General features: G+C 39.0%; 1 protein-coding gene across 1 annotated transcript in view; it reads left to right on the top strand.

The window, feature by feature from the left end:
* GSAP (gamma-secretase activating protein) overlaps positions 1-24,658 on the top strand; it is an 89,162-nt gene that overhangs the window by 22,203 nt on the left and 42,301 nt on the right. The window contains exons 7-16 of the mRNA XM_060020310.1: positions 3,250-3,319; positions 4,503-4,552; positions 8,026-8,130; positions 8,588-8,647; positions 9,590-9,633; positions 10,582-10,667; positions 17,684-17,761; positions 19,170-19,247; positions 23,004-23,096; positions 23,217-23,434. Coding sequence (XP_059876293.1) covers positions 3,250-3,319; positions 4,503-4,552; positions 8,026-8,130; positions 8,588-8,647; positions 9,590-9,633; positions 10,582-10,667; positions 17,684-17,761; positions 19,170-19,247; positions 23,004-23,096; positions 23,217-23,434 — 882 coding nt within the window. The remainder of the gene's footprint in view (positions 1-3,249; positions 3,320-4,502; positions 4,553-8,025; positions 8,131-8,587; positions 8,648-9,589; positions 9,634-10,581; positions 10,668-17,683; positions 17,762-19,169; positions 19,248-23,003; positions 23,097-23,216; positions 23,435-24,658) is intronic.

Genomic DNA, 24,658 nt, shown 5'->3' with positions numbered 1-24,658 from the left:
CAACAGCATATATGAAATAAAGTGTCTTTTAAACAGGAACACACATTAGACCAAGTTTTGTTTTAATTTGTTGTCAAAAATGTTGTAACTAGAGGTTCACACGTTCCTATCCCTGTATTTCCCTTGGGAGCAATGGTTCAGTTTTCAGTGTTTTTGGTGACTTTATGGAACATAACTGCCGCAGAGAACGAGAATCAACTACCCATATTCATGCAGGGTTGAGGCACAATTGCCTTGTGTAGCCTCTCCCTCCCCCCACCCACTCCCAGCCTCTGGCTGTGGGTCTCCCTCTTGCAGTGTGTGTTGGGAGAGGGGATTGTCTCTCATGTGCCCAGTCGTCCACTGTCAGCCAGTCCTTACAGTGGTGCGTTTCGCCACCACTCCTGGTGTCTCTGTGGGCCGCTGCTCCCTGCCAGACAGGGCCTGGTGTGGAGCTCCTAAGCTGCGTTCCCTCCCCCAGGAAGCCACCCTGTTTACGTTGTCATCAGTGCAGGGCTGACTGTGGGACACTTCCCTTTCCTGGCCTGTTACTTTGGTTTCCTTAGCATTTTTATCCAGGGCTGTGTAGGCAGTGGAGATATTATTGAAGGATGAGGACAACTAAAAGCTAATTCGAGTAGAGGAAGGAAAAAGTTTTTATAAGTATATGGTTGCACTACATTGTGAATATATTAAAAATTACTGAATTGTATACTTAATAGTGAAAATTGTGAATAGTGAATGTTGTGTTATGTGCATTTTATCTTAATTCAAAAAAATTAAAAGTACAGGATGCATGATGTCATCTGTAGGCCAAAAGCAAAGTCCCCACCCACATGAAGTAGACCCACACTAATCTTGTGGGCCCGTCTCAGTTCCTAGCCCTGCTCCCTGCTCCTCAGGCTTAGGCCTCTGGAGAGAGAAACTCCTCCAAACCTCCATCCATGGCAAATCCCCACCTTCTTCCTCTCTCCCTTCTGCTCTCCTTTAGAGAAACGCTGTTCACTGTCCACGGAGTTTGGCCCTGCCCTGCGATCTCTCTCCTTTTTCTTACCAGAACGTCCGTGATGATTTCCAGTAGTACATTTCCCTAAGTCTACATGTGCAGCTTTGACCCCCTTCATGGAGGAACTTCAGCAAGACAGTAGTGAGTGGGGTCTGGATCCCAATCTGGGATCCTTGGAGAGTTCCCCACCAGCATGATTGCATCTTCCAGATAGTTCCATTGGGTAACTACCCATTCGTCTACATGCCTGTAGTACATACCTTCCATCGACGAATATTAATAATCAGAGTCTAGCTCGATATTTACAAGATAAATATTTTTCTAATATGATATAATCTAATCTATATAGATTCCTACTCACAATGCAGACAAAACAAAACAAAACCCCAAAAAATGTTGCACACTTTTGTAGAGCTCTGTCTGAACCCTGTCTGTGTATATTCTCACTTCTAGGCCTTGCTTCAGGGTTGCCTCAAATTAGAAAGAAAAACAACCACCACCTGAATGGAACTTTTAAAATTACATTTTCACTGATTGCCTCACAGAGACCAGGCAAAGGTTTAGAACTGGTCAGCACCTTAGTCCAGGTCACAGTGCTAAGGCAGCAGGGCCTGGCCACCTCTGTAGACCCAGGGGAGGCCAAATCTGTAGTTTCTCCTTATTTTGAGGCACTGAGTGTTTGCTCTTCCATTATCTATGTGGTGTCACTCATCATTGCTTCTCCTCAACCCCAGTACACAAAGTATACTTTTTTTTTTAAGATTTTTTTTTTTGATGTGGACCATTTTTGAAGTCTTTATTGAATTTGTTACAATATTGCTTCTGTTTTATGTTTTGGTTTTTTGGCCAAGTGGCATGTGGGATCTTAGCTCCCCGGCCAGGGATTGAACCCACACCCCCTGCATTGAAAGGCAAAGTCTTAACCACTGGACTGCCAGAGAAGTCCCCAAAGTATCCTTTTTGATGTGCACAATTTCACAAATCAGCAGGTAATAAGGTCTATATTATTCTGGTAGCTGAATTCTGCATTCCTGTCTATTTTACAGTTTTGAGCTTTTTGCTGTGAAGAATGGTATATAGTTAAAGTTTTGTTTTTCTGAAAGGGAAACTTGACTGTAAGCAATTGTAAAAGTTGACCAATTCTAGGGACTTCCCTGGTGGTCCAGTGGTTAAGGCTCCACCCTTCCACTGCAGGGGGCAGAGGTTCGATCCGTGGTCCGGGAACTAAGATCCCGCATGGTGCAGCCAAAAAATAAAAATAAATTAATTAATTTTTAAAAAAGTTGACAAGTTCTATTTCTAATTTGTCATTATGAAAAGTTAGGACACCAGGTAATATATTTTGTCAAAATTTTTCCTAGTCTTTAGAGAGGCTGCAGGCTTTAAAACAGGGACATGAAAAGTTATGTTCTTTCAGTATGCTTTAAAGTTTGGAGGGAAAACCCAAAATTCGCCAGTGGATCTTATCTAGTAAGCTGTCTTTCATTTTGCAAAATGAAAGTGCTGATTTATAGTTACCCTTTTGATGATGAAAGAATTAAGTCACTGGAGTTATCCCATGGCCAGTTTTCCCTCATTATCACAGCTGACAGTGTCAGGCCTTGTGTTTCTGGCTGCCTGCTTTGTCCTGTGGGCTGACAAATAAGGGTGGGCGCAGAGGAGGAGGCATCGGGGGGATCAAGCCTTTTCTTCCCAGTGGCAGTCGTTCTGTGCTTTGAGGTAAATCTTCCACCAGTTGCCACACTGTGATTCACTATCCTTTCCTGGAAAGTCCCTGGTTCTGTTTTGCTCTTTCTCTTGGATGTGGGACTTTGGAAGTTGTCACGGAGAGTACATTTACTTGGCTCTCAAATTAAATACTAGGGTTAGCTGCACAACAAATTATATCAGTCACTCTGTTTTGGTGCGTGTGAAACAGAACTTTCTGTACAAATGTTATTTACATTGTTTCTGATTGGCTTCAGAATCCCATATGCCAAATAGGAAGCACCATCCCTAGAAACGGCTTACACTTTAGCCTGTCTAAATGAATTGTGTTGGACCTGTGATCAATCCCCCGCTGCAAAACGGAGCTCCTGAAAGCGTTCCCTTTTCTTCCTTGCTTCCATCTGTAATGTGTGTGTGTGACTGTGATTCGCCTAAACGATTCTGTGGTTCCCAGTCCCTTCTATGGTCTGTAGTAGTACAGTGATCAAACACAACTTTTGAAATAATTGTGTAAGCAAGGTAGTTGCTTATGATTTTGATCAATTTCCTTTTTACAGTTCCTCTACCCACATGTTGAAAGTCACCCGCTACCAGAGAATCATCTGCTACTGATTTCAGAAGAGAAATGTAAGTATATCCTGAGGACTTCATGAACGGTGCATCTCCCAGTGAAGCGTAGGAAGGGCGTGATGAATCTTCTAGCTGTCCACTCGCCAGTGCTGAGGGTCCACTGACCTTTGATGTCCATTGGAGACCTAGGACTCCTGTGGAAGGGCTTTCCTTCTGTTTCTACTTGTTGTTCTCTTAGGCTCTGCTTCAGTATATGATGGGCTCCTGCATATATGGATTTCCAGTTTGGGCGCATGGTAGAATATTTGTAGAACAGTTGTGCAGGTCATTTTTGCCTTCTTTAGTCCATCCTTCTTTAAGATGTCTGTCACAGTGGATAACCATGATTTAAGGAGAGAGGCTTGGATGGACAGAGGGAAAGGCATTAGAAGCTAGAAGAATTCCATGGCAGAACTCGAGGACACTTACTAACTTGGTCAAATTCAGATAGAGGCAGATAAGATTGGGACATCCTTTAATGATGATTTCAAGTCGGGGGAAGGGTGGAGAAAGGACAAAATTCACTGGTGTATCTTATCTAGTAAGCTGTCTTTCATGTTATAAGGTGAAAGTGCTGATTTATAATTAGAAGGACAAGTCTGAGGGGTTAGGATTGTGTTCACTTCCTATACTCTTGCCCAATAATCTGTCTCACATTTCTGTAACTAGAACCAGCAGAAGGTACATATGGCTGAATCTAAATCGCTTACTGAGAAAAATAGACCATCTGCACATCAATAAAGTGTTCAGAGTTCTGTTAATGACCCCTATAAAAATACCTCCCCCTAATATCTGGCATAATGAGTTTTCTATCTGATGTTTTCATGTAAAGAGGTATTGGGTATTTGGAAATTGAAGATAAACCCTGCCAAATGAGCCCTTATTAGCCCTATGTAAGACTGATGGTATAGGGGAGGGAAATACTTGTTAAGGGAACCCAGGGGAGCAGAAGAGTTAAATGTTTCATGTATTGTTGATACTGAGGAGCAGAGTAAATGCTGGACTTGAAACAGACTTAAAGGGAGGGTGGAGAAAGGTGGGTTTTGTTTTGAGCCTTGTGAGATTGCCATCTGTGATAACACTGTTTTTCAGCCAGTTGTTTAATCTGCTTTGCTTTTATAAAAAAATGTTCACAACTGTTAGGTGAAAAAAAGTACTCATATTTTTCATGAAGGTTAAACTATTGTTTCTTTTTTAAAAGATATTGAACAACTTCATATCCAAGTTACCCAAGAAGATGGAAATAGAGTGGTAAATATTTGAAATTCCTTTCGCTTTAGAGTTTTTTCCCATAAAGAGTGGCATTTCTAGAGTATTAAAGATGGATTGTTATAGAAACATACTACTTTATTTGGTGTCTTTCCAATTATAGACTTGCTGTTGTAACATGTGAAATAATACAAGACACATGAAGGAGTTGATTATCTCCTTTCTATCTACCTCACCCCCCAATCTCAGTCTCCTGACATAACTAATGACAGCCTTGTGTGACCTTTTCCATGCCTTGTACCTTGCTCAAGGTTAGGTGTACAGATACTGGGATTCAGTTGCTTTTACCAAGATAGAATCATAATATAAATATTAATTTGCTGCTTTTGTTTTTGCTTTTTACTTAATATATCAGGGGTATCCGTATAGGTTTCTAAATAGAGAGATAACTTTTTTCTCTAATTTTTATACATGTATACACATACATACACATAATAAATGGGATCATAGCATATATGCTAAGGTTCTATATAGTAGTTTTCTTTTCTTTTTTGCTTGTTTTCTACTTCTCCCTTGCCTTTTCACTTCTAACTTTTGTTCACAACTTGGTGTGTATCCTTTCACAGTTTTCTCCATACCTATATGTCTCCCATCTCCACCCCTGACACACCCAGGGGTTTGTTTATTATTCACTCCTTCCTCATTCAACTCTGTGGAATTACCTACAAGCACCCTAGGGCAGCTCAGTTCATTGTCTTTAGAAGTACAAATAGTCCCTGGCATGGATGTGCACAGTTTTGTCACCGTTCTCCCATGGATGGATATTCACTTGATTGCCTTTGTTCCCCCTTTTATTTGTTTGCATTACAAATTGTCTCAAATGTTTTTAGCTTTACATGTTTGGTACACGTGTTTCTTTGGGTTAAATCCTCAGGGAAGGATAAGTGGGTTGACTTAAATATGCATTTAATAAACTTCAACAGATTTTGCCAGATTGCTTTCCAAAAACCTTGTAACGCTTCAGTTTTGCAAGCAAAGTATGAAAGTACCCTTTCCCTCTATCCATACCAGTTATCGATGTATTTGCCTTTTAAAAAATCCAGTTTGATGCGTTTAAGTTGATATCATTATTATTTGAGGTTGTGTTTCCCTTAATATTGATGAGGTTGAGCATCTTCTTTGCTTATTGGCTATGTGAATTTGTTTTTCTGGGAATTGCTTAGTTATATCCTTGTCTATTTTTTCCTGGGTTGTCTTTTTCTTGACAGTTTGTGTGAGATCTTAATATATTATTGATATTAAAATGATTTCCTTCAATATTTAAATAGTCTGCATCTAAATAGTCTTTCTCTGATTTTAATTTTAAATTATGTGAACAAAATTGAAATGGGAGATGGCATTTTTAAATTATGTATCTATGATTGAAAGCATCAAATCAAGAGGCCTGGCTGGAAAATGACCAGAAAGTATGTGGCTGGAGCTCTGGGCCACTAGTGGCTGAGTGGATGACAGGGCAAAGACAAGGCCAGTCGTCAGAAAAGGGTCAGGCCAGAGAGGAAAGGCCAAGGTGCAGAATCCCAAAGCCAGCAATGAGAATTTAGAGGAGAGAGTTAAATAAACAAGTTGGGGTCAGGAAGTGGAAATGGACACAGACAGAGGACAGGCTGGTTAGAAGAGGGGTTGGGAGCCATGAGAGACACTGTAGAGAGAGTGAGGCCAGGAGGCACCTGTCAGAAGCCCAGGAAGGATTCTCCTGGCCAAGCAATACAGTCTCAGCACTCCCTCATCCACATGTGCCCTTCTGTGAGGCACTTCTGCCCTCATTCTTTTTTTTTTTTGCGGTACGCGGGCCTCTAACTGTTGTGGCCTCTCCCATTGCGGCCTCTCCCATTGCGGAGCGCAGCTCCGGACGCGCAGGCTCAGCGGCCATGGCTCACGGGCCCAGCCGCTCCGTGGCATGTGGGATCCTCTCGGACCGGGGCACGAACCCGTGTCCCCTGCATCGGCAGGCGGACTCTCAACCACTGTGCCACCAGGGAAGCCCCCTGCCCTCATTCTTAAAGGCTTAGATGATCTATAGATTCATAAAGCCATGTGCAGGTCTGCATAATCATCACAACATCCCTACACATTAGAGGTGGTATTATAATTATCCCCATGTTTACAGGGAACACGACAACCTAGACTCACAGAGGTGAGGAAACTCTAGAGAGGGACAGAACTGCTATGTGAACCTGGTTGCCATGTTCCAATGATCATGTTCTTGCTAGTATAGGTCTTTATCTGAGAGTTCCCAAATCTACCCTAACCTAAACAATTTCAGAAAAATGGAAACAAGATGGGTTCCCCAAAGTTAAGAGTCAGATAGGTACTGTACTCTTGGATCTTTTTCCAGCAAATTTGATGGAACTAGGCAAACAAGAAATAGAGGTGTATGATTCTGCATGCCCTGTCCTCCCTTGAGTTCCAAGTTAGCCTCATTGGAGAAATCCCATTTAGGATTAGAGAGGTTGAAGTATGACTATGGACCATTCTGATGTTCTCTTTTTTCCTTATTTCTTCTACATCAACTTGTCTTCATTATTTACTCATCTGTCCCAATACAGATCACCTTTGCTTGATGAGCAGTTTTGAGGAAAGTGAGTTCTTAATTCCTTGTATTACACTTACCATTTCCTTGGCAATTTACCCTTGCGTACCCTATTTCATTTTCCTTCTTTTGAGAAGTATTCCTTGAGTACTTCTACATGCTAGAAACAATCAAGCCATTGAGAATGTAAAGGTGTTGTAGAAGAGTGCATACTCATTGGGGTAGACTTATAACATTAATTAAAATGTAATTGTAATAGAAGCATGCCAAAGCACCATAGGAATACAGAGATGGGGAGCTTTGCCTTCATCTTGGGAGGGGAGGGAAGGATTTCTACAGGAGGCAGTGCCTAAGTTGGGTCTTGAAGGATGAATAGTTAAGTATTGCTGAGAGATGGGCAGTATCATCATGCACATTGTGGAAGACATAAAGGTAAGAAGCATGACCAAAGACACATGAAGAGTTTATGGCAGATCTAGGATCATTGCCCAGAACCCTCCTCTCCCAGGCCTGAGTTTTCCCTTGGCCTAACAGTCTCTACCTTTGGTGGTAAAGCCCTCCAGACTGCAGATACCTGAGTGGGTTATGTCCAGAACAGGAAGCTCTGAATCTTGTGTTAGCACAGCTGTTGGTTTGTGGTAGGTGTGGCCTTGCCTTCAGCAGCCCCAGCCTGTCTGCCAAACTAAGAATAAAAATAAGATAGTTTATTGCAGAGTGTTTGTGAGGAGCAAGTAATGAAATGATGCCTTAAATCTTTTTTGGAAAGACTTTCCATGTGTATGTATTGGCGGTAGGGGCTACTGAAAATAAACTGTGGAAGTATTTACATGTATTATAAAGATAGAATAAGCAAAATAATTATGAAACCCAGATATGTTCTCCTTTAAAATAGTTATTTATTTCTAAAATCTCTTTGCCTCCTTAGGTAATTAAAAATTCTGGCCATCTCCCAAGACAGAGAGTAGCCGAAGATTTTGTTTGGGCTCAGTGGGATATGTCAGAGCAGAGATTATACTACATTGATCTGAAGGTAAAAACTAGACCACTGGCCCTCCTTTTTGTGGGAATAGTTTAATTTTGACATTATCGTTATTGTAATTTATTAATTACTTCGTTTTCATTGATGGGGCAGTCGACAAAAGTTGATGAAAAATAATGGAGAGGTTTTCCTGACTGTTTGATTTTTGGCTGCTTCCTTTTTTCTCTCTCTTTTTTTTTTTTTTTTTGTGGGAGTACGCGGGCCTCTCACTGTTGTGGCCTCTCCCGTCACGGAGCACAGGCTCCGGACGCGCAGGCTCAGCGGCCATGGCTCACGGGCCCAGCCGCTCCGCGGCATGTGTGATCCTCCCAGACCGGGGCACGAACCCGTGTCCCCTGCATCGGCAGGCGGACTCTCAGCCACTGCGCCACCAGGGAAGCCCTCTCTCTCTTTAAACTATTGTTTTTGTTGATTTTTTGTTAATTTGTCACCCTGTTTTCTTTTTTAGAAATCAAGGAGTGTCTTAAAATGCATCCAGTTTTATGCTGATGAGCACTTTAGCTTAATGGTAAGTCCAGATAATGATTGGGCTAAGGAAATTTTACAACCTGTTGCCCCTTTTAAAGAGAGCTATTATCATAAACAGTATTTTAACATTCTCGGTCTTGTTTTTTAGTCACTTCTTTGAGCAAGTAAAATAGTTCTTGCCATCTCAAGACTTCAATTCTGTAACAAATGCAATTAATATAGATTATTAGAAGAGCACACACAGTAAATTTCTGCTAACTGAATGCCTCATATTAAAGAAAAATGGGTAAGAGTATCAGTGGGAGGTAGTAGGTGTGGTTAATAGTAGATAGCTTTATGTGATTATGCATCATTTGATCGAAAAGAACATGTGATGGTGGATTGAGTATAAGGTAGAAGGTCAATGAGAGGGTAGAGTTCAATCAGTACAAATCTAGAACCACTCCTGGAAAAGCTGTTTGGAGTGCCAGCTTTGTAGTGAGGAGTCGCAAACATCTTTATCTGTGATGGACAGAACATTATTATTCTTCTTGACCAGGGTTAATATTGGTGTCTAATACAGATTGATATCATAGCATTACCAGAATTTCATTTACTCCTTCTACCCCCTTTTTTGGACTCACTCATTCTCTTTCTAAAGACACCCAGTCCTTCCCTCCTTACGTGATCATCTGTGTCTTGTAAAAGTCTACTCCTTCCAATTGGCTTATTATAAAACCCATTTATGGTAGTCAGATCTGAAGCAAAGTTTGCCTTTTGAGAAATAAATACACATCAAGCTTGTGATGTATGTAAACTGCAGAATGTTCCTAGTGGACTTTCTGTCTGTGGACTTGGGGGATATCCTCTGAAGATAATGCTGGTTAAAGGAGCTCTTCATCATTAGGCAAGCACAGTGTTGTCAGGTTTGCACTGGTTTCCAGAACTATCATCACTTAACTAATGTCATTTTTCACTTTGTTTTCTCCTGATTTTTTGACAGTTTGAAGCACCCTTGGACGTATCATTAAGTGATTCAGGATTCAAGTAAGTTACTCATAGATTACTATTAATTTTTATAGACACTTGTGGGCAGAATGATTATATAATATTTATACCTAATCTATGATATGCAGATAAAAGGATAGTTTGATATTCTGTGTGTGGGTGTGGGTGTGGGTGTGTGGGTGTGTGGGTGTGTGGGTGGGTGTCATCTTTTCTGTTTCTGTTCTCTATAGGGAATATAAACAATGTTATCAAGCATGAACGCAGGGTTTTTGCATGGAAAGGCAATCATTGATTTTTCTTAGTCATCTATTTCTGTAGGGCGTCTCCATTTATTTTGATCTATGGAAGTGCTATTCTCCCTGTGATTCAATAAAAGCATTCGATGAGTCAGAGAGAGAGCTACGCTTAGAATCAAACATCAAAACCCTTTTCTTGTTGCCATCAAAGAGGATATTGCAGGTCAATCCACTTATAGCTCAGCTGAGTCTATTGCTTTACTTTTTTTTCCTGTTTTCCTTTTTACACAAAAGGCGAGGTTTTTTTTCCCCCAGATTATTTTACATGTAGTAAAAACATGAGACACTGTTGAAAAAATAGACACAAGGCCATAACTGCACAGAAGAAATGAAAGTCTTCTTGAATTAATGGTAATCTCAAACTGTGACATATTTCACTACCTTTATTTCATCATATATGAATGTTCATTTCTGTCCATTGTGAAACATAATGTCGGCATTACTCTAAAATCAAAAAAATTTATAAAAATGTAAGTTGAAAGGAATATATATATTTTTCTCTATTGCCAGGCCATGCCATTTATGTAACATGTATTTTTAAAAATTACTCTTTCATAGTTTGTTTTTTTTTAACCAAAAGATATATTATCTACTGGAATTTCTTGAGGACATGTCTCTACTTCTGTGGGTAAATTATAGTGGTTATGTCCTTTATGAGGGAACTTATTTGTAAATGCATTTATGTTCTTAGACTTGTCAACTTTGGATATGATGATCTTCAAGACCAAGAGAAATTATCCAAACACCCAACCTTGTGTGTTTTTACCAACCATACAGGTAGAACCGGGTTGTATTTATCAATTTACTTAATTATACTTGAGTTCCATACATTTAGCCATTGTTTAGCTATATTGATCTTGAAAATAAAATATAATAGGGCCACACTCTTACATAAGTGATTATATGGATATTTACATACCAAATTACATTCTCCACTGTAATTTTATACATTTTCTGTCCGTATAAAAGAAGCCACAGTCAGATTCTTGTTCTAATAGTTAGTTTTTGTATTATTGTTCTAATAGAGGGGATAGATTCATATTTAATCAAGCTACATTTTCTCACCTGCTCCATTTTTAACAAATGGCATACGATGATTGGGATGCTTTTTGTGTCAGGCTTACTGATGTTTGGGTTCTAAACCTATGTGCTTAGCTGCTTTAAGAGCCATGCTATAACCTGAGCTGACAATCAGAGCTTCACATAAAGTTGTTAGTGTACAATATTCCATCTCTTAACACCTGTTTATTGTAGATAGAGAAAACAGAGAGGGAAAAAAAATGCCTGAAAATGAGTGGAGAGGAGTATGATTACAGTCAATGAATCTGGTGGAAAAACTGCTCATTAACCGTAATAATCATCTAAATAATCAACTCTAATAACTAAATCTCATAGCCATCTTTAACATCCCAACTTGAGTGGACAGTTACCAGTTAAGTAACGCTTAGACTAAAATTGCTTTCCTTTAAAGCCAAATTATGTGGTATTCATTGAGCTGACAGTTATGGAGCACTTACTGTGTGCTGGGTATTGGGGATACAATGGTGAGCAAAACTGACCTAAACCTTTGTTAGTAGAGCGTTACTATTCAGTATGGATGTTAGACGTTAAATAAGTGCACACGTAGTATTTGAATACATTTTATGAATGAGAACTACAGGAAGCCATGAGAACATATAACAGATGTTTAATGGAAGCTACTAATATCTTCAGATATGTTCTAGTCCAGCCAGTACATTTCATTTTACAGAATGAAAACTGAAAATTGCTTCCTTTACCACCTCACTCCTTCAAAATCCATCCTATAGTTTTTCTGTCCATCCAGGGTCTCCCTCAGCCTTGTAAGTCCCTCTATAAACAAGTCTTGGGGAGTTTAGGGCAGGACATGATATTTCCTTTGAGACTTGAAGGAGGTATATGAACTAAGAACAGGGTGACTGAAGTAGAGTGAGCAAGAGGGAGAGTATTGCGAGAGCGTTGAAGAGGTGGGCAGGGGCCAGGTTGCATAGGGCCTTGCAGACTCTGGAAGGGCTTTAGCTTTTATCTTAAGGGTCATAAGGTCATTAAAGTTTTTTCTTTTTTTCCTTATGACGACCTTTTATTTTGAGAATGCTCAATTGTACAGAAAAGTTCAAGAATATAATGAACAGCCATGTACCTTTTACTTAAATAATCATATCATTCACAATGCTTTATCATTTGCTTTATCATTCTCCTCTTAAATAGGTAGCATTTTTTTCTTTTTGACTAAATCTTTAAAGTAAGTTGCAGCCACCATGATACTTTACCACTAAATAATTCAGCATGTATCTCCTTAGGTTAAGGATACTCTTACATAATCTCATTTCCATTATCACTGAAAGAAATTAGCTACATTAATTAGTAAACTATTTCATATTCAAATTTCCATAATTGTGTTTTAAAAAGTCCTTTTCACGTGTATGTATCTATGTGTATGCGTATACATGAATAGATACGTGTACGCATATAACTTTTAAAAGATTCATGCGTTTCATTTGGTTGTTTTGTCTTTGCAGTATTGTAATGTAGACCGATTCCCACCTCCTATCTTCTGTCCCTTTTTTTCTCTTTTCACAACATTGACATTTTGAAGAGTCCAGGCTATTTGCCTTGTGGAATATCTCACATTCTGGATTTGTCTAACTGTTTCTTTGTGGAAAGATTTAACTTCTTTCTCTTTCCTTTACATTTTCTGTAAGTTGGAAGTTAGGCCTAAAGGCGTTGTTAGACATAGGTTAAACATTTTTGGTAAGAATATTTCATAGGTGATGTTGTGAACTTTATTTGCACCAGATCAGGAAACGTATAATGTAAGGATGTCCTACTGTTAGTGACACTAAGTTTGGTCATTTGGTTAAGTGGTAACCACTGCCTGTCTCCCTTGTAAAGGTACATTTCAACCTTTGCGTTAGTAATCTGTGAGGTGATACTTTGGCATTAAATTACTATCCTATTCCCCAACAACTTTTCATCTGGTGGTTTTAGGGTCCATTGACGGTCCTTCACTGAAGTGTTCTAATTGGGTAGTGACATGATTAGATGTGTATTTTGAAAAGATCACTGTGGCTGCTGTGTGAAGAATAGTTCAGAGGGCACAAGAGAAAAAGTGGGGAGATGAGCAGTTAGGATAAGGTGTAGTCATATATTTAAGATGAGGCTTGATCTGGGATGGGCAGTAGAGGTAGAGAGAACTAGGTGGGTTTGTGATGAATTTTGGAGATGGAACTGAGGAGACTCGCTATGAACTAGATGAAGAGGAATGGTTCTCAGGTTTCTGGCACAAGCAGATGGGTCAACAGCAGTGCTGTTTACTGAGGTACAGTGGTTTTGGTGGGGCTTAGGAAGGGAGATCGTGAGTTTTGTTTTGGACATGTTAACTAAGAGACCTGGAGCTTAGAAGGGGAGTCGGGACTGGAGATGAATAAGTGTGGAAGTTGTTAGACCATAGCTGGCATTTGAAGCTGTGGGAAGGGTAAAGGGTCAAAAGGGAAGAGGTTTAGGAATTAGATCTGGGAGCAAAAAATATATAAAAGTTAGGTGGAACATTCAAAGAAAAAGGAAAAAGTATGGGGAGAGAAGAGGAAAACCAAGTGAGGTGTTATAACAGCCAAGGGCAGAGCGAGTTTCATAAAAGAAAGTGACTGTTAGTAGGTGGTGAGAGGTGGAGTCCATTGGGTATAGCTGCATGAAGGTTACTGGGAGTAGTTTGTGCTGGGTGACTGAGGTGAAATCTTGATTGTGATGGGTTAAGTGTCATGTGGGAGTTGAAAAATTTTAGCAGCATGTGCAGGCATGAGAGAGGCAGCAGCTGAAAGGCAAAGTGGGATTTAGGGAATATCATTTTTTGAGACAGTAGGGACTCTAGTGTGTTTGAATGCTTACGGGATATTTAGTGGAAAAGAAAAGATGACAATACACAGCAGAGAGGAATGACCAGTAGAACAAATTTGCTTAGAAGGTGGGATGTAATGGGATCCAGAGCTCATGTGGTGGGACCAGGCTAGTACTTAACTACCTTGTACTTGACTTTAAATCTGTTGGATATAAATAATCATTTTAGGCTTTTATTCTATGAAGCTTTTATTCCTTCTTAGTTTATTCCCATAGGAATTTCTCATGAACAGTAGCAGCTTATAAATAGGCTATCTATGACATATCTTAAGAAATAAAATGTTAGGTTAATCCGGCACGAGATGTGAAAGAGTGTTTTTTCCTTTCTCAGCAACATCTAGGAGAATAGCAAATGAGCCTTGCTTTTCGCAGTCAGCTTTGAAATAGAAAAAATAAACCTGTTTCAAATGGGATGCTTCCAGATTTACAATGAAATAAACCAGAGAAGCACCCTTTTGCTTTTCAACTAAGAAGTTGTCAGTTCATGTATTTCCCAAATTACTTTTCAGAAATAACTTTTTAACCTTTGTTGTTAAAACAAACCTACTTCAGCAAAGTAGGAATGGAGAAGAGAGCAAATAGTCTAATCCCTATATGGCTCCCTCTATAATGGGGAGCTTAATTTTCCACTGGTGTGAAGAACAGAAAACATGGTTCATGAAAAAAATATACGTAGACTCAGAGCTTTTTACAAACTCAACTTATTTCAACTATTTACATTAATGCTGATGCTGTAATAACATTGGATGTTCAGTTGTCACATATTGGTCATTGGGAGCTACTTTGTCCTTTCAGCATTACTTTTTACATTCTTGAAAGCATCTTTGTCCTGAATTTTCCTGCCCTAAGAAATGATATCTGCTACCTTCCAGGGAGTCAGAGGTTAAAATCTGGAGGCTGCTCATGAGAGTTGGTGATAAGCAAAAGTGCTCTGCCAATGTCAGGACACTTATGTATTAACATTATGAGTTTGTATAGATTTTTCTAATAAATTTTTTACAAATCAGGGACCTCCTAAAGAATTGAAGGAAAGAAAATACACTCCCTATCCAATAGTCAACCCTGAAGCTGTACTTCGAGTTCTCCTGTGTGTTCTAACTCCGTGGTGGCTGTAATTCTTTCTTGTGCACCACCTACTGGGAGGTAGTGAGGGGTGAAAAGTGTAACTTCTCCTTCCTGTACATATAATTGCAAGAGTTGCCCTTCACAAGTTCCCAGAATTAGGCCTGTGTTTTAGCATTTTATAGAGCCTTTTACAATGAGATAATTTCCCTTGGAAAACTTTGTCCATAATAGCTTTCATTGTCCAAATGGTTTCCCCCAGGCTAGCCAGCTTTGAGATGTTATCTTCATCATTGATGAATATTCATTACACATCTCTGGATACGCCATTAAGAGCTTGCTTTGTTTTTTCAAACTCTGACTTCCCCCAACTTGTAAATAGCGGCAAAATTATTCTGAAATAATAATAATAAAGCAGCTAACCTTTATGACCAGCTATAACTTCTTTGCCAGAGCTTTATACATATTACCTCATTTAACACTCACATTAGAACCATACGAAGAAGGTTCTATGTTTTCCTTATTTACAACTGAGGAAACTGAGGCTTAGAGAATTTAATTAATATGACTCAGGCAAATTTAAAAAATACTGATGCCTGAATCTCATCCCAGAGATTCTGATTTAGTTGATCTCAGGTGGAGCCTAGGCATCTGTGGGCCCAGGTAATTTTAATGTACTTTCAGAGTTGAGAACCAGTGCTCCAGAGCTATGCTGTCCAAGAGGGTAGCCACTAGCCACATGTGGCTATTTAAATTTATTAAAATTAAATAAAATGTAAAAGAAGTTCCTCAGTCACATTAGCCATCCTTTAAGTGCTCAGTAGCCACATGTGGCTAGTGGCTACCATATTGGACAGCACAGATATTGAACATTTCCATTATCAAAGAAAATTCTAGAGATGGGACAGCTTTGCAGAGCCTGTGCACAGCCCATTTCCCCTTGTTGTGTCTTTTTTTCCCCCTTTGGGATTGGGAGAGGGGACTAAGCCACAACATAACTATTTGGAGATATTTGCTTATGAGATCTGAATATGGCTCTTGGTGTATGTAATTAGGTTAGTTCATTCTACATCTCACTTTAACTTTCTTCAAAACAAGAAAAATGATAACCTCAATTCTCTAAAGGATGGTGTGCAGAGGATTTTGCTAGAATGGAGGTTATGATCTTCCTTATATTTTTGACATTTCACGTTCATTCCTCAGGGTAGTTTCCTAAAAGAAGAATTACTGGGTCAACAGGTGTGAATATATTTAATCCTCAGCAAAACAGTTTTTCGGAGAGGTTGTACTAGTTCACTCTTTCATTACTATTATTTGAGAATGTTCTTCCTACTGCTCCATTGACAGAATTGATTATCATTTTTAAAACTTCACTAATTTGAAAGGAAAAATGTGGTGGCTTGTTTTAATTCTTGTTTCTTTATTACTAGAGAGGATGAAGTTTTAACTCCGTTTGCTAAAAATGCCTGTGATCATAGAACGTAAAAGAACAGGATAAACCAGTAGGGTTTTTGCTGGTAGTATGTTTACTGTATAAAAGTAGTCAAAGTGGTACCGAGGACTTTTGTATCTGTTATAATTACTATTTTTGTATCTGCTTTAGTATAGCATTATTTTATTCTTAAAGAGTCTGCTGTAATTTTAAAGAAAAGATATTATCATTGTGTGGTCATTAAGCATAACAATAATTTTAAATCTAACAGAATTGTTACTTTTTTGTCTGATAAAGTTATTCTTTTTTGTTGTTTTCTGTTGAAAATATTGCAATGAAATGAATTTCTAACAATATATGGCAGTCTTAAAAGTCATTAAAAGAGTCACAAAGGATAAATATTATAACGAAATGCTTAAACATGTCCTTAAATAGTCTTCTTAGGGAAAATGGGCCTTGTTTTTCCTACCATGATTTTTGATAAAGGAACTCTAATGGAGTATGGTAGAGGAAATATTGCAATTCACTGAGTAGAATAATGATTGAATTCACACAGCTAGTTAATATTCCCTCTGGGACTAGAACCCAGGTTTCCAGGCTCCTTGTCAAGTTCCTTTCCACCCTGGAAATCTCCTATTTCAGGTGATCACATAAATGCTAGCATTAGAATAGAAGTATCAGTTTAAGCATAATGCCCTCATTTGTAGGTCATTGATGGACTTACCTAGTCTGTCCAGGTGGCGACAGCTGCTAGAGGTGATGGACAGTTTTACACATTGAAGCAGGTGGAAAGGCTGAGGTTGTTCTGGAGTGGTGGGCTGAGTGAGTGTGGTCAGGGCTCATCTGGAAAGGCCACTCTATGCCAGGAGCTCTCCTCAGTGACCCAAATATGGATGGGGACAGGCACACGCACCACACTTGCTCTTGTTGCCCCAGTTTGCTTTCCATTCTAGATAAAGAAGAACTCTGGAAACTTTCTGTAAATAGGAGACACATTTTTGATAACCTGAGGTCCATAGCTATTAGCAATGGCTGGAAAGCAAGCTACAAAAGGGCACAGGGGAGTATATGTATGTAAGGAGAATCTCATGAAGCTTTGTAAACTTCTCTAGGTTCCTGTGATTTCATATACAGAAATCTCTCTCTCTCCATTTTCCTAGCCTTCAGTAACCTACCACAGTAAATTGCTTATAGTGTGTGCTGAGTAATTGTTGAATTGAAATTTCTTAGCAACTTGTTAATAGTCCATTTCTAGAATTTGGGAATAATCTATGAGGTAAATTGAGGCAGAACATCTAAAGGAATGGCAGCAAGGTTAAGTGGCTTAGGAAACTTTCTATTTGTCTACGATTCTTTTAAGTTTTACTAAATACCTTCTTCCTTCTAGGAAGTTTGTGTGTATGTTACTGCCCGAACTTTGACTCTTGGGAGCAAATCACGTATTCAGTGCTTTACTTTCATAAAGGTACTTTTCATTTATTTTTTTACTTTTACATAGTCATTTTTTCCAAATAGCAGCAAAGTAGATAGACTTTAAAGTCTTATTACCTTGTAACAAATTCAATCAGTACATTGTATATCTGTATACCTATATAATACATATTTCCTGAAGAAATTCATGAATGATGAATATTAAGTGAGCTCATTATTTTTAAATTACATTTAAAATAATATTTTGTAATACATTTTTTTCTTGACCTGTGTCTTTTTTCTAAGCCTGTAGACCAATGCTAAGGGATGTATTTGCCCAAAGTGTGTGTGTTTGATTTTTTATTATTACTAACTGAAAGGTACCAATAGATTTAACTTACAAAGGTACATAGGGTTTTAGTTTAAAAGCTTCCATGGTCTCGGTCCTTAACAGGTCTTAGACCTAAGATACATTTATTTCATTTCATACATCTGTGGCCCAAGAAATTGATATGTCAACAGTCAGCCTTGGGGACAGGAGTAAAGTGCCCAAACTTTTCTAGCTCTGTAGTTGGTCACAGAGTGCCCTTTAATAGTTTTAGCCTGAACCATACTAAAGAGTATTTATTTCGCTTGTTTAGTTCCTTAAAATTAGTATTTATATAGTACATACTGTGGGTAGAGTTAAAATTGCTTAAAATTAGAATTTTCAAAATAAAAAAAAAATTTATGCCAGGTCACACCAGAGTTTATTCTTCAGGAGTGCCTAATAGTACCTTCAGAAGCTAGAGATTAAAGTAAAAGAGTTGAATAACTTAATAACGAAGAAAGTAAAAGTAAATTCAGAAGACCTATATCAATGCTTTAATAGTACAAGTCTGATATTTGTGGAACATTTTCATACATTTTTCTAATGATTAATCTAATGATTAAAGCCAGAAAATAAAACTTTTCTGAAAGTTTTATTAAGAGCTAATAACCATGATTAAGAGTTAGAAGAGTGGAGAGTGAAGCCCTTAGTAGATAGTCTAACACCCTTTCTGAGTCACAGTGAGATTCCTAAGTGATTCAGAGAAGTCTCTGAGGGCCTTAATGACTGCAAGAGTGTGGCAGTGAACCTTGAGGCACGAGGGCCAATGAGCCACCTGGTCTCCACCTCTTGGATCTTTAAGTAGATTTCTTCAGGTCCTTCTATCCCAGCACAACCCACCTTTTAAGGTCTAAGTTTATACATAAGCCCAGAACAACTACTGGCTTGTGACTGCACTCAGGTGATCCGCCTTCAATGCTGATTTTTGGAGAATGATAGGGAACCATGAGCTCTAGGGCTCCAAAGACACTTGCTTTGTCAGTTTCACAGTTACTAAATGCGGAGAGTATGTCATGGAGTCACTGCCTTGGGTGGAATTCCAGCTCTTTGTTTCTTAACATCCTTTCTCTGGCTTCACGTTCTCTCTCCACAGGGCACGGCAAGACCTTCACTGCTACTCTTGGGCGTGTTGACTCACGTGTGACAAAGGGCATTACTTTTCTCAGCCTTGGTGAGTGAGAGGCATAGGCGTGTCTCTGCTCTGTCTCTTCCTTCCAGTACCTGTTATGCCTCATTTTCCTCATGCCTCTTTGGGACTCAGGTTGTGATGACTATGACTGACCTTTTTGAAGCCAGATAAGGGAAGGTTTCCTCTGGAACGCACCCCCCCACCCAAAAAAATCAGCCTTTTGGCAGGGGGGCGAGGCAATGCATCTCCTTTCTTAGGGAACCTGGGCTGTGGGCTTTCTTATGTTTTTAGTAGGAATCCTAAAATGCCATTTGTTAGTATAAAGATGATGACGGTGAGCGAGAGGTTTCCTAAAAGCCTATGAGAAATAATACGTGATGTTGTCCCTTGATTCTAGAGAGACAAAGGCCCTTGAGAAATTGTCTGTTCCCTGTTGGTAATTGCTAGAAGCTTCTGAGTCCCATAAGTTACTTATGGATCAGCTTGACTGAGTTGTTTTTCATTGAGTAAGTATGGTAAAGGGAACTTCAGTATTTGGCTTAAACATAGTGAGTCCGTAATGAAGACAATAAAGAAGGGGTTTATTGTACCTCCCTACTGAAAGCTGCTGTTCCATGCCAGCTGGGGTGAGGGGCACACACCGGTTAGCATAAGACTAAACAGAACTGCTGTTCGCCTGCATATGGGATATGGCCCAATATTTTAAAAAGAAAAGCTTTAGCTTTCAGGTTTAGAGCAGATGGATTCTTGAATATTTTCTTCTTTCCCTGTTTCCCAGCCCATCTACTATCATGACAAAGGTTTAGGAAGGTGTTATGTGAAGGAACTGGGCAAAGTGAGAACCAAAGTGATAAAGACCATAAAAATATTTTTTTGGGGTCTTTTTTAATCGAAGTATAATTGATGTCCAATATTATATTAATTTTAGGTTTACAAATAGTGAGTCAATATTTTTATAGATTATACTCCATTTAAAGTTATTACAAGACAATGGCTATATTTCCCTGTGCTGTACATTCTTATACATAGTAGCTTGTACCTCTTAATCTCCTACCCCTATCTTGCCCGCCCATTCCCTCTCTTCACTGGTAACCACTCGTTTGTTCTCTGTATCTGTAAGTCTGCTTTTGTTTTGTTATACATATTTATTTTATTTTTTAGATTCTACACGTAAGTGATAACATAGCGTATTTGTCTTTCTCTGTCTGACTTATTTCACTGAGCATAATACTCTCTAGGTCCATCCACACTGTTGCAAAAAAAAATTTTTTTATTTTGAATGATACTATTGATGAGGAGAGATATCTTATGCTAAGTGGGCCAGTATGTGCCAGTTTTTAATATGAGCTCTGAACCTGTGGGAAGTTGCTTTAGAGAGGCCTGCTTCTACTGCTTCCTGTGGTAAGAAGGATAAATATAAGGTTTCCTGGGTCTGAGACTTGATTCTTATCAGAAATCCTTTATCAGCATCCCATCTCGAGAGTGATGTGGGAAACTCTCCACTAAAAAAACTTAGCCTTTTGTGAGGTCAAAGGTATCCTTCCTCTTCTTACCCCTGGGATTGACTCTTGAAAAGGGCAGGCATGATTTAATCTCTGGTCTTCAGAGCGTGGAGAGGGCAAAAATACTAGAGCTTTGTAAAAATAGGCTATCTCACATTAAGCCATCTTTCCTTCTTTAAACAGATTTTAATATATAGGCACAAAATTGTACCCAAGATTAGAACTATTCTAGAGGTAATTTTTATGACAACAGTATTGCTTTTTGAGTGATGTCTTTTTTGCGATTTATTGCATGGAATTTCCCTGAATTGTCACCCTCTTAAAAGGGGCTTATATTGATTGAAATATTAAAGAATAGAGTTTTGGAGGAAGTTTTCCATGAACCCCAAACACCTGTATATAAGAAAGATATGTTTATATATTAAAAAACTATCATTTTAAAAATTAATACTATATTATAAGTGTTTTACTTGTTATCTTGATCCTTACAACAATTCTTCTTGGTGACGTTATCCCCATTTTACAGATAATGAAACTGAGTCTCAGAAAGTCTGTGATGTGTGCCCAAGCTTCTTCTAGTGTCTCTTATCAGGGGCACTATATTAGTTTATTGCTGCGATAAGAAATCACCACACATTTAGCCCCTAGATAAATAACACATTGTCTTATGGTTCTGGAGGTGAGAATTCTGCAAGGAGTGAGTCCTGAGGTGTCAAGGTGGGGGCAGAAATGGTTCCTTCTGGAGATTGCAGGGAAGAATTCATTCTTTGCCTCCTCCAGCACATAGAGGCTAGCATTTTTTGGCTTGTGACCACATCACTCCAGTCTCTCACATCATCATGTGGTCTTCTCTTCTGTAGTCATGCTCCCTGTTCCTCCCTCTTATAAAACCATTTGTGATTACATTGGGTCCACCTGGATAATCCAGGATTCCACCCCCCCCCACCTCAAGATCCTTAATCACATCTACAAGGTCCCTTTTATTACTTAAGGTGACATATTCATAGGCTCTGGGGATTACCATGTGGACACCTTTGGGAGCCATCATTCAGCCTACCACAGGTACTATTGACATTTTTGGTGAGAAAGGAACTTTTGGGTGGGAGGGTCCTGCACATTGAGGGATTTAACCTCCTTGGAGCCCACTTGCTCATCAAATGGCAGTAGGAATCTCCCTTCTACCTGAATAATTGTGACAACTCAGAACACCCTCATGTATTTCCAAATGCCCCCTCTCCCAGGGACATAGTACCACCCTAATTAACTGGCTGAGCTGTAGGGCTAGGAGTTAACCTAGGTCATTTGATGCCTTTCCACTGTGCCCTACTCTGTCGTTATTTGTGTTTTTCTACTTATGCATTACCATAATGGTAACATTATTGCAACCACTTGCAATCACTGAATCCACAGTGACTGAAAGGACACTTATAAGTCAGCTGGTTAGAGTTTTACATCCTCTTTCCTTTCCCTTCCACAGAATGCCTTCTGTGTACATTATTAGCATGTATTTCTTTGCTTCTTAGGGGAAAAAGAGTCTAGCTGGCTCACTTATAATCTAAATGTTTCATCTATATGAAATTCACTACTGTTGTATGAGTTTCTTTGTTTTTCTAAGATCCTAGAAAAATTATTGGCAAGGGCTACTTCTACCTTGCCCCCTTCTCCAGAAACCTATTTTTTATACCTTGCCTCAATCTGTATACAAATGTTCTTTGTACAGAAATATCTGGTGCAGGGACTGTGAAGATGTGCATTCTAGGCAGCTTGCTATGCATGGAAACAAATTAGTACTTCACAAAGTGTCAGAATGCCTGCAGAGACTGTTTTGATGAGTATCAATTTAAAGCTTCTTTCGAGAAGATGACAACGATGATGAGCAGTGGGCAGACATAGGAAACTAAATTGTAGAGCTTCCCCCACGTGGCAGAAATTATGCAGGAAATTCCCATGATAAGCTATTTCCAGCCTGTCAGATTAAGGAATAATTCATGTTGCTGGATATTTTTTATTCTAACTTGCTCTCAGAGCTCTTTTAGATTCCTATAAAGCCACAGTTCTCTTAGAAACAAAACTACAGATATAAATTAAGATAACCATGGCTAAATGTCTGAAGAAAATGAGATATTGCTAGGAAGATGGACCGTACTGACATCAGACAGCTTCTTATTACATTGGTCAAAACCTTTGTGTTTTAAGAGGTTCAAAGAAAAATAGGGATACCGTAACGTTGTTGGCTTTATCTGTACCTATATAGCTCTTGCCACGTGGAACTGACTTAAATCTTTCTCTCCCACAGACTATTATGTAGCTGTTTACTTGCCTGGTCATTTCTTTCATCTACTTAACATTCAACATCCAGACCTGATCTGCCACAGTCTGTTTCTGACAGGTATGGCTGTAGTTTTCCCCCTCGTGAACAGGGTGCATTTGGGTTCGTTTTAAAGTTAATATTTATGTTTGGGGCAGAGGGGCTTCTTTTATTTGCTGATCTACTTTTTTTTTTGGCCAGGAAACAGTGAAGTGATTGATATGCTACCTCATAGTCCTTTACAGTCACTGTCAGGATCCCTGGTCCTGGATTGGGGTTCTGGAAAGCTCTATAGGGCACTCCTCAACCAGTCATATTTATTGGAGTTCCTGTGGAACACCCGGCTGGACTGCGAGAAGCTGGCCTTGTTGCACTGTGTGCTCTCATGTGGCCGAGACCCACGGCGACTGGAAGCCAAGGTGGGAATATAGCTTAAATTTAAAAAGTGGCAAATGGACAACACGTGTACATTTAGTAGCTGAAATGAACAGAAGTTATTTTTATTTGGTAACAGTTGAGGTTTACGGTCTCCGTCGTGACTTGAACATATTCTTCGTTTGTGCTCCTTTTTTATGGACACAGACCTCAGACTGGGAGGGCGTGTCTGTTCTTTTCACTCTTCTCTTTTCCATATTGTGAGTAAATGTTAGGAAGTGCTAACAAGGAAGTGCTCAGTAAATAGTTTCTCAAATACCTACTTTTTCTCCTGGTTTGTATTTGGTGTATATCATGGAAAGGACTAAAATCTGGTGGTAAATAAAATCTATTTATGACATTTTAAGTAGAGATAGCTCACATTTATATTTCACATTATAGTTTATGAAGCACTTTCATACATCTTATTTAATATTACAGCTATTCTGTGAAGTTGAAGAAACCCCCCATTAGACTTGATTGGGACCAATGGGTGGTTGGTCGATTGAAAAAAGATGGCCTAAATATTTTCTTTTAACCTAAAATATATAAATGTACATTTATTCCTGTATCTTTTGATGTAGATTACGGCCCTTTCTTTGTGTATCAGCTAATTGGAGTTCAAAATCGTTTTTCTTTCATAAAACCACTAAGTAATGTCTTGACTTTCTTTATCTGTACCTGTATGGCTCTTCCAGTTACTTTCTTTTTCTTTTCATTTTATTCCCTAAGGAGGTCAATAGTTTAAAAATCCTCCTTTAAATAGTTTGTGTATATCAGGCAATTTTTTCTTTTATAGTTGTCTCACACCTAGTTTTTTAATAAGTGTTTTAGAGACATGCCTTGGAGTCTTTCCCAAGTTTTCACCTTTTATTGAGCCGCCAGCATTCTTTTTGTATCCATATTTCACTTGTCTATGGTAATATTTTATTAACTTAACTAATTGTGAAAATAAGTACAACTAGCTTGATGAGTAGGTTTGGAAATGAGAACAATTATTGGCAGGATCAGAAATGCAAGAGTGCCCTATGGCTAGGCAAGCCTCATACCATCAATTCTAAGGTCGGGAACAAGGGGGCGGGGGGGGGGGGTTCGTTCCTGCAGCAGGTGAGGATGGTTATAGAGGTTGATTGAGAGAACTGTTGATATAACAGGGATCATACCTTCCTTGATAGCATAGCCATGCTCACAATGATTAAATGGTGTAATTGAGCTGAAATTCAAACACA

This window comes from Delphinus delphis, chromosome 9 (genome assembly GCF_949987515.2).
Source record: "Delphinus delphis chromosome 9, mDelDel1.2, whole genome shotgun sequence".
Classification (NCBI taxonomy): domain Eukaryota; kingdom Metazoa; phylum Chordata; class Mammalia; order Artiodactyla; family Delphinidae; genus Delphinus; species Delphinus delphis.
The sequence above is the reverse complement of the archived record's forward strand: the minus strand, read 5'-3'. Positions and strand labels throughout refer to the sequence as shown.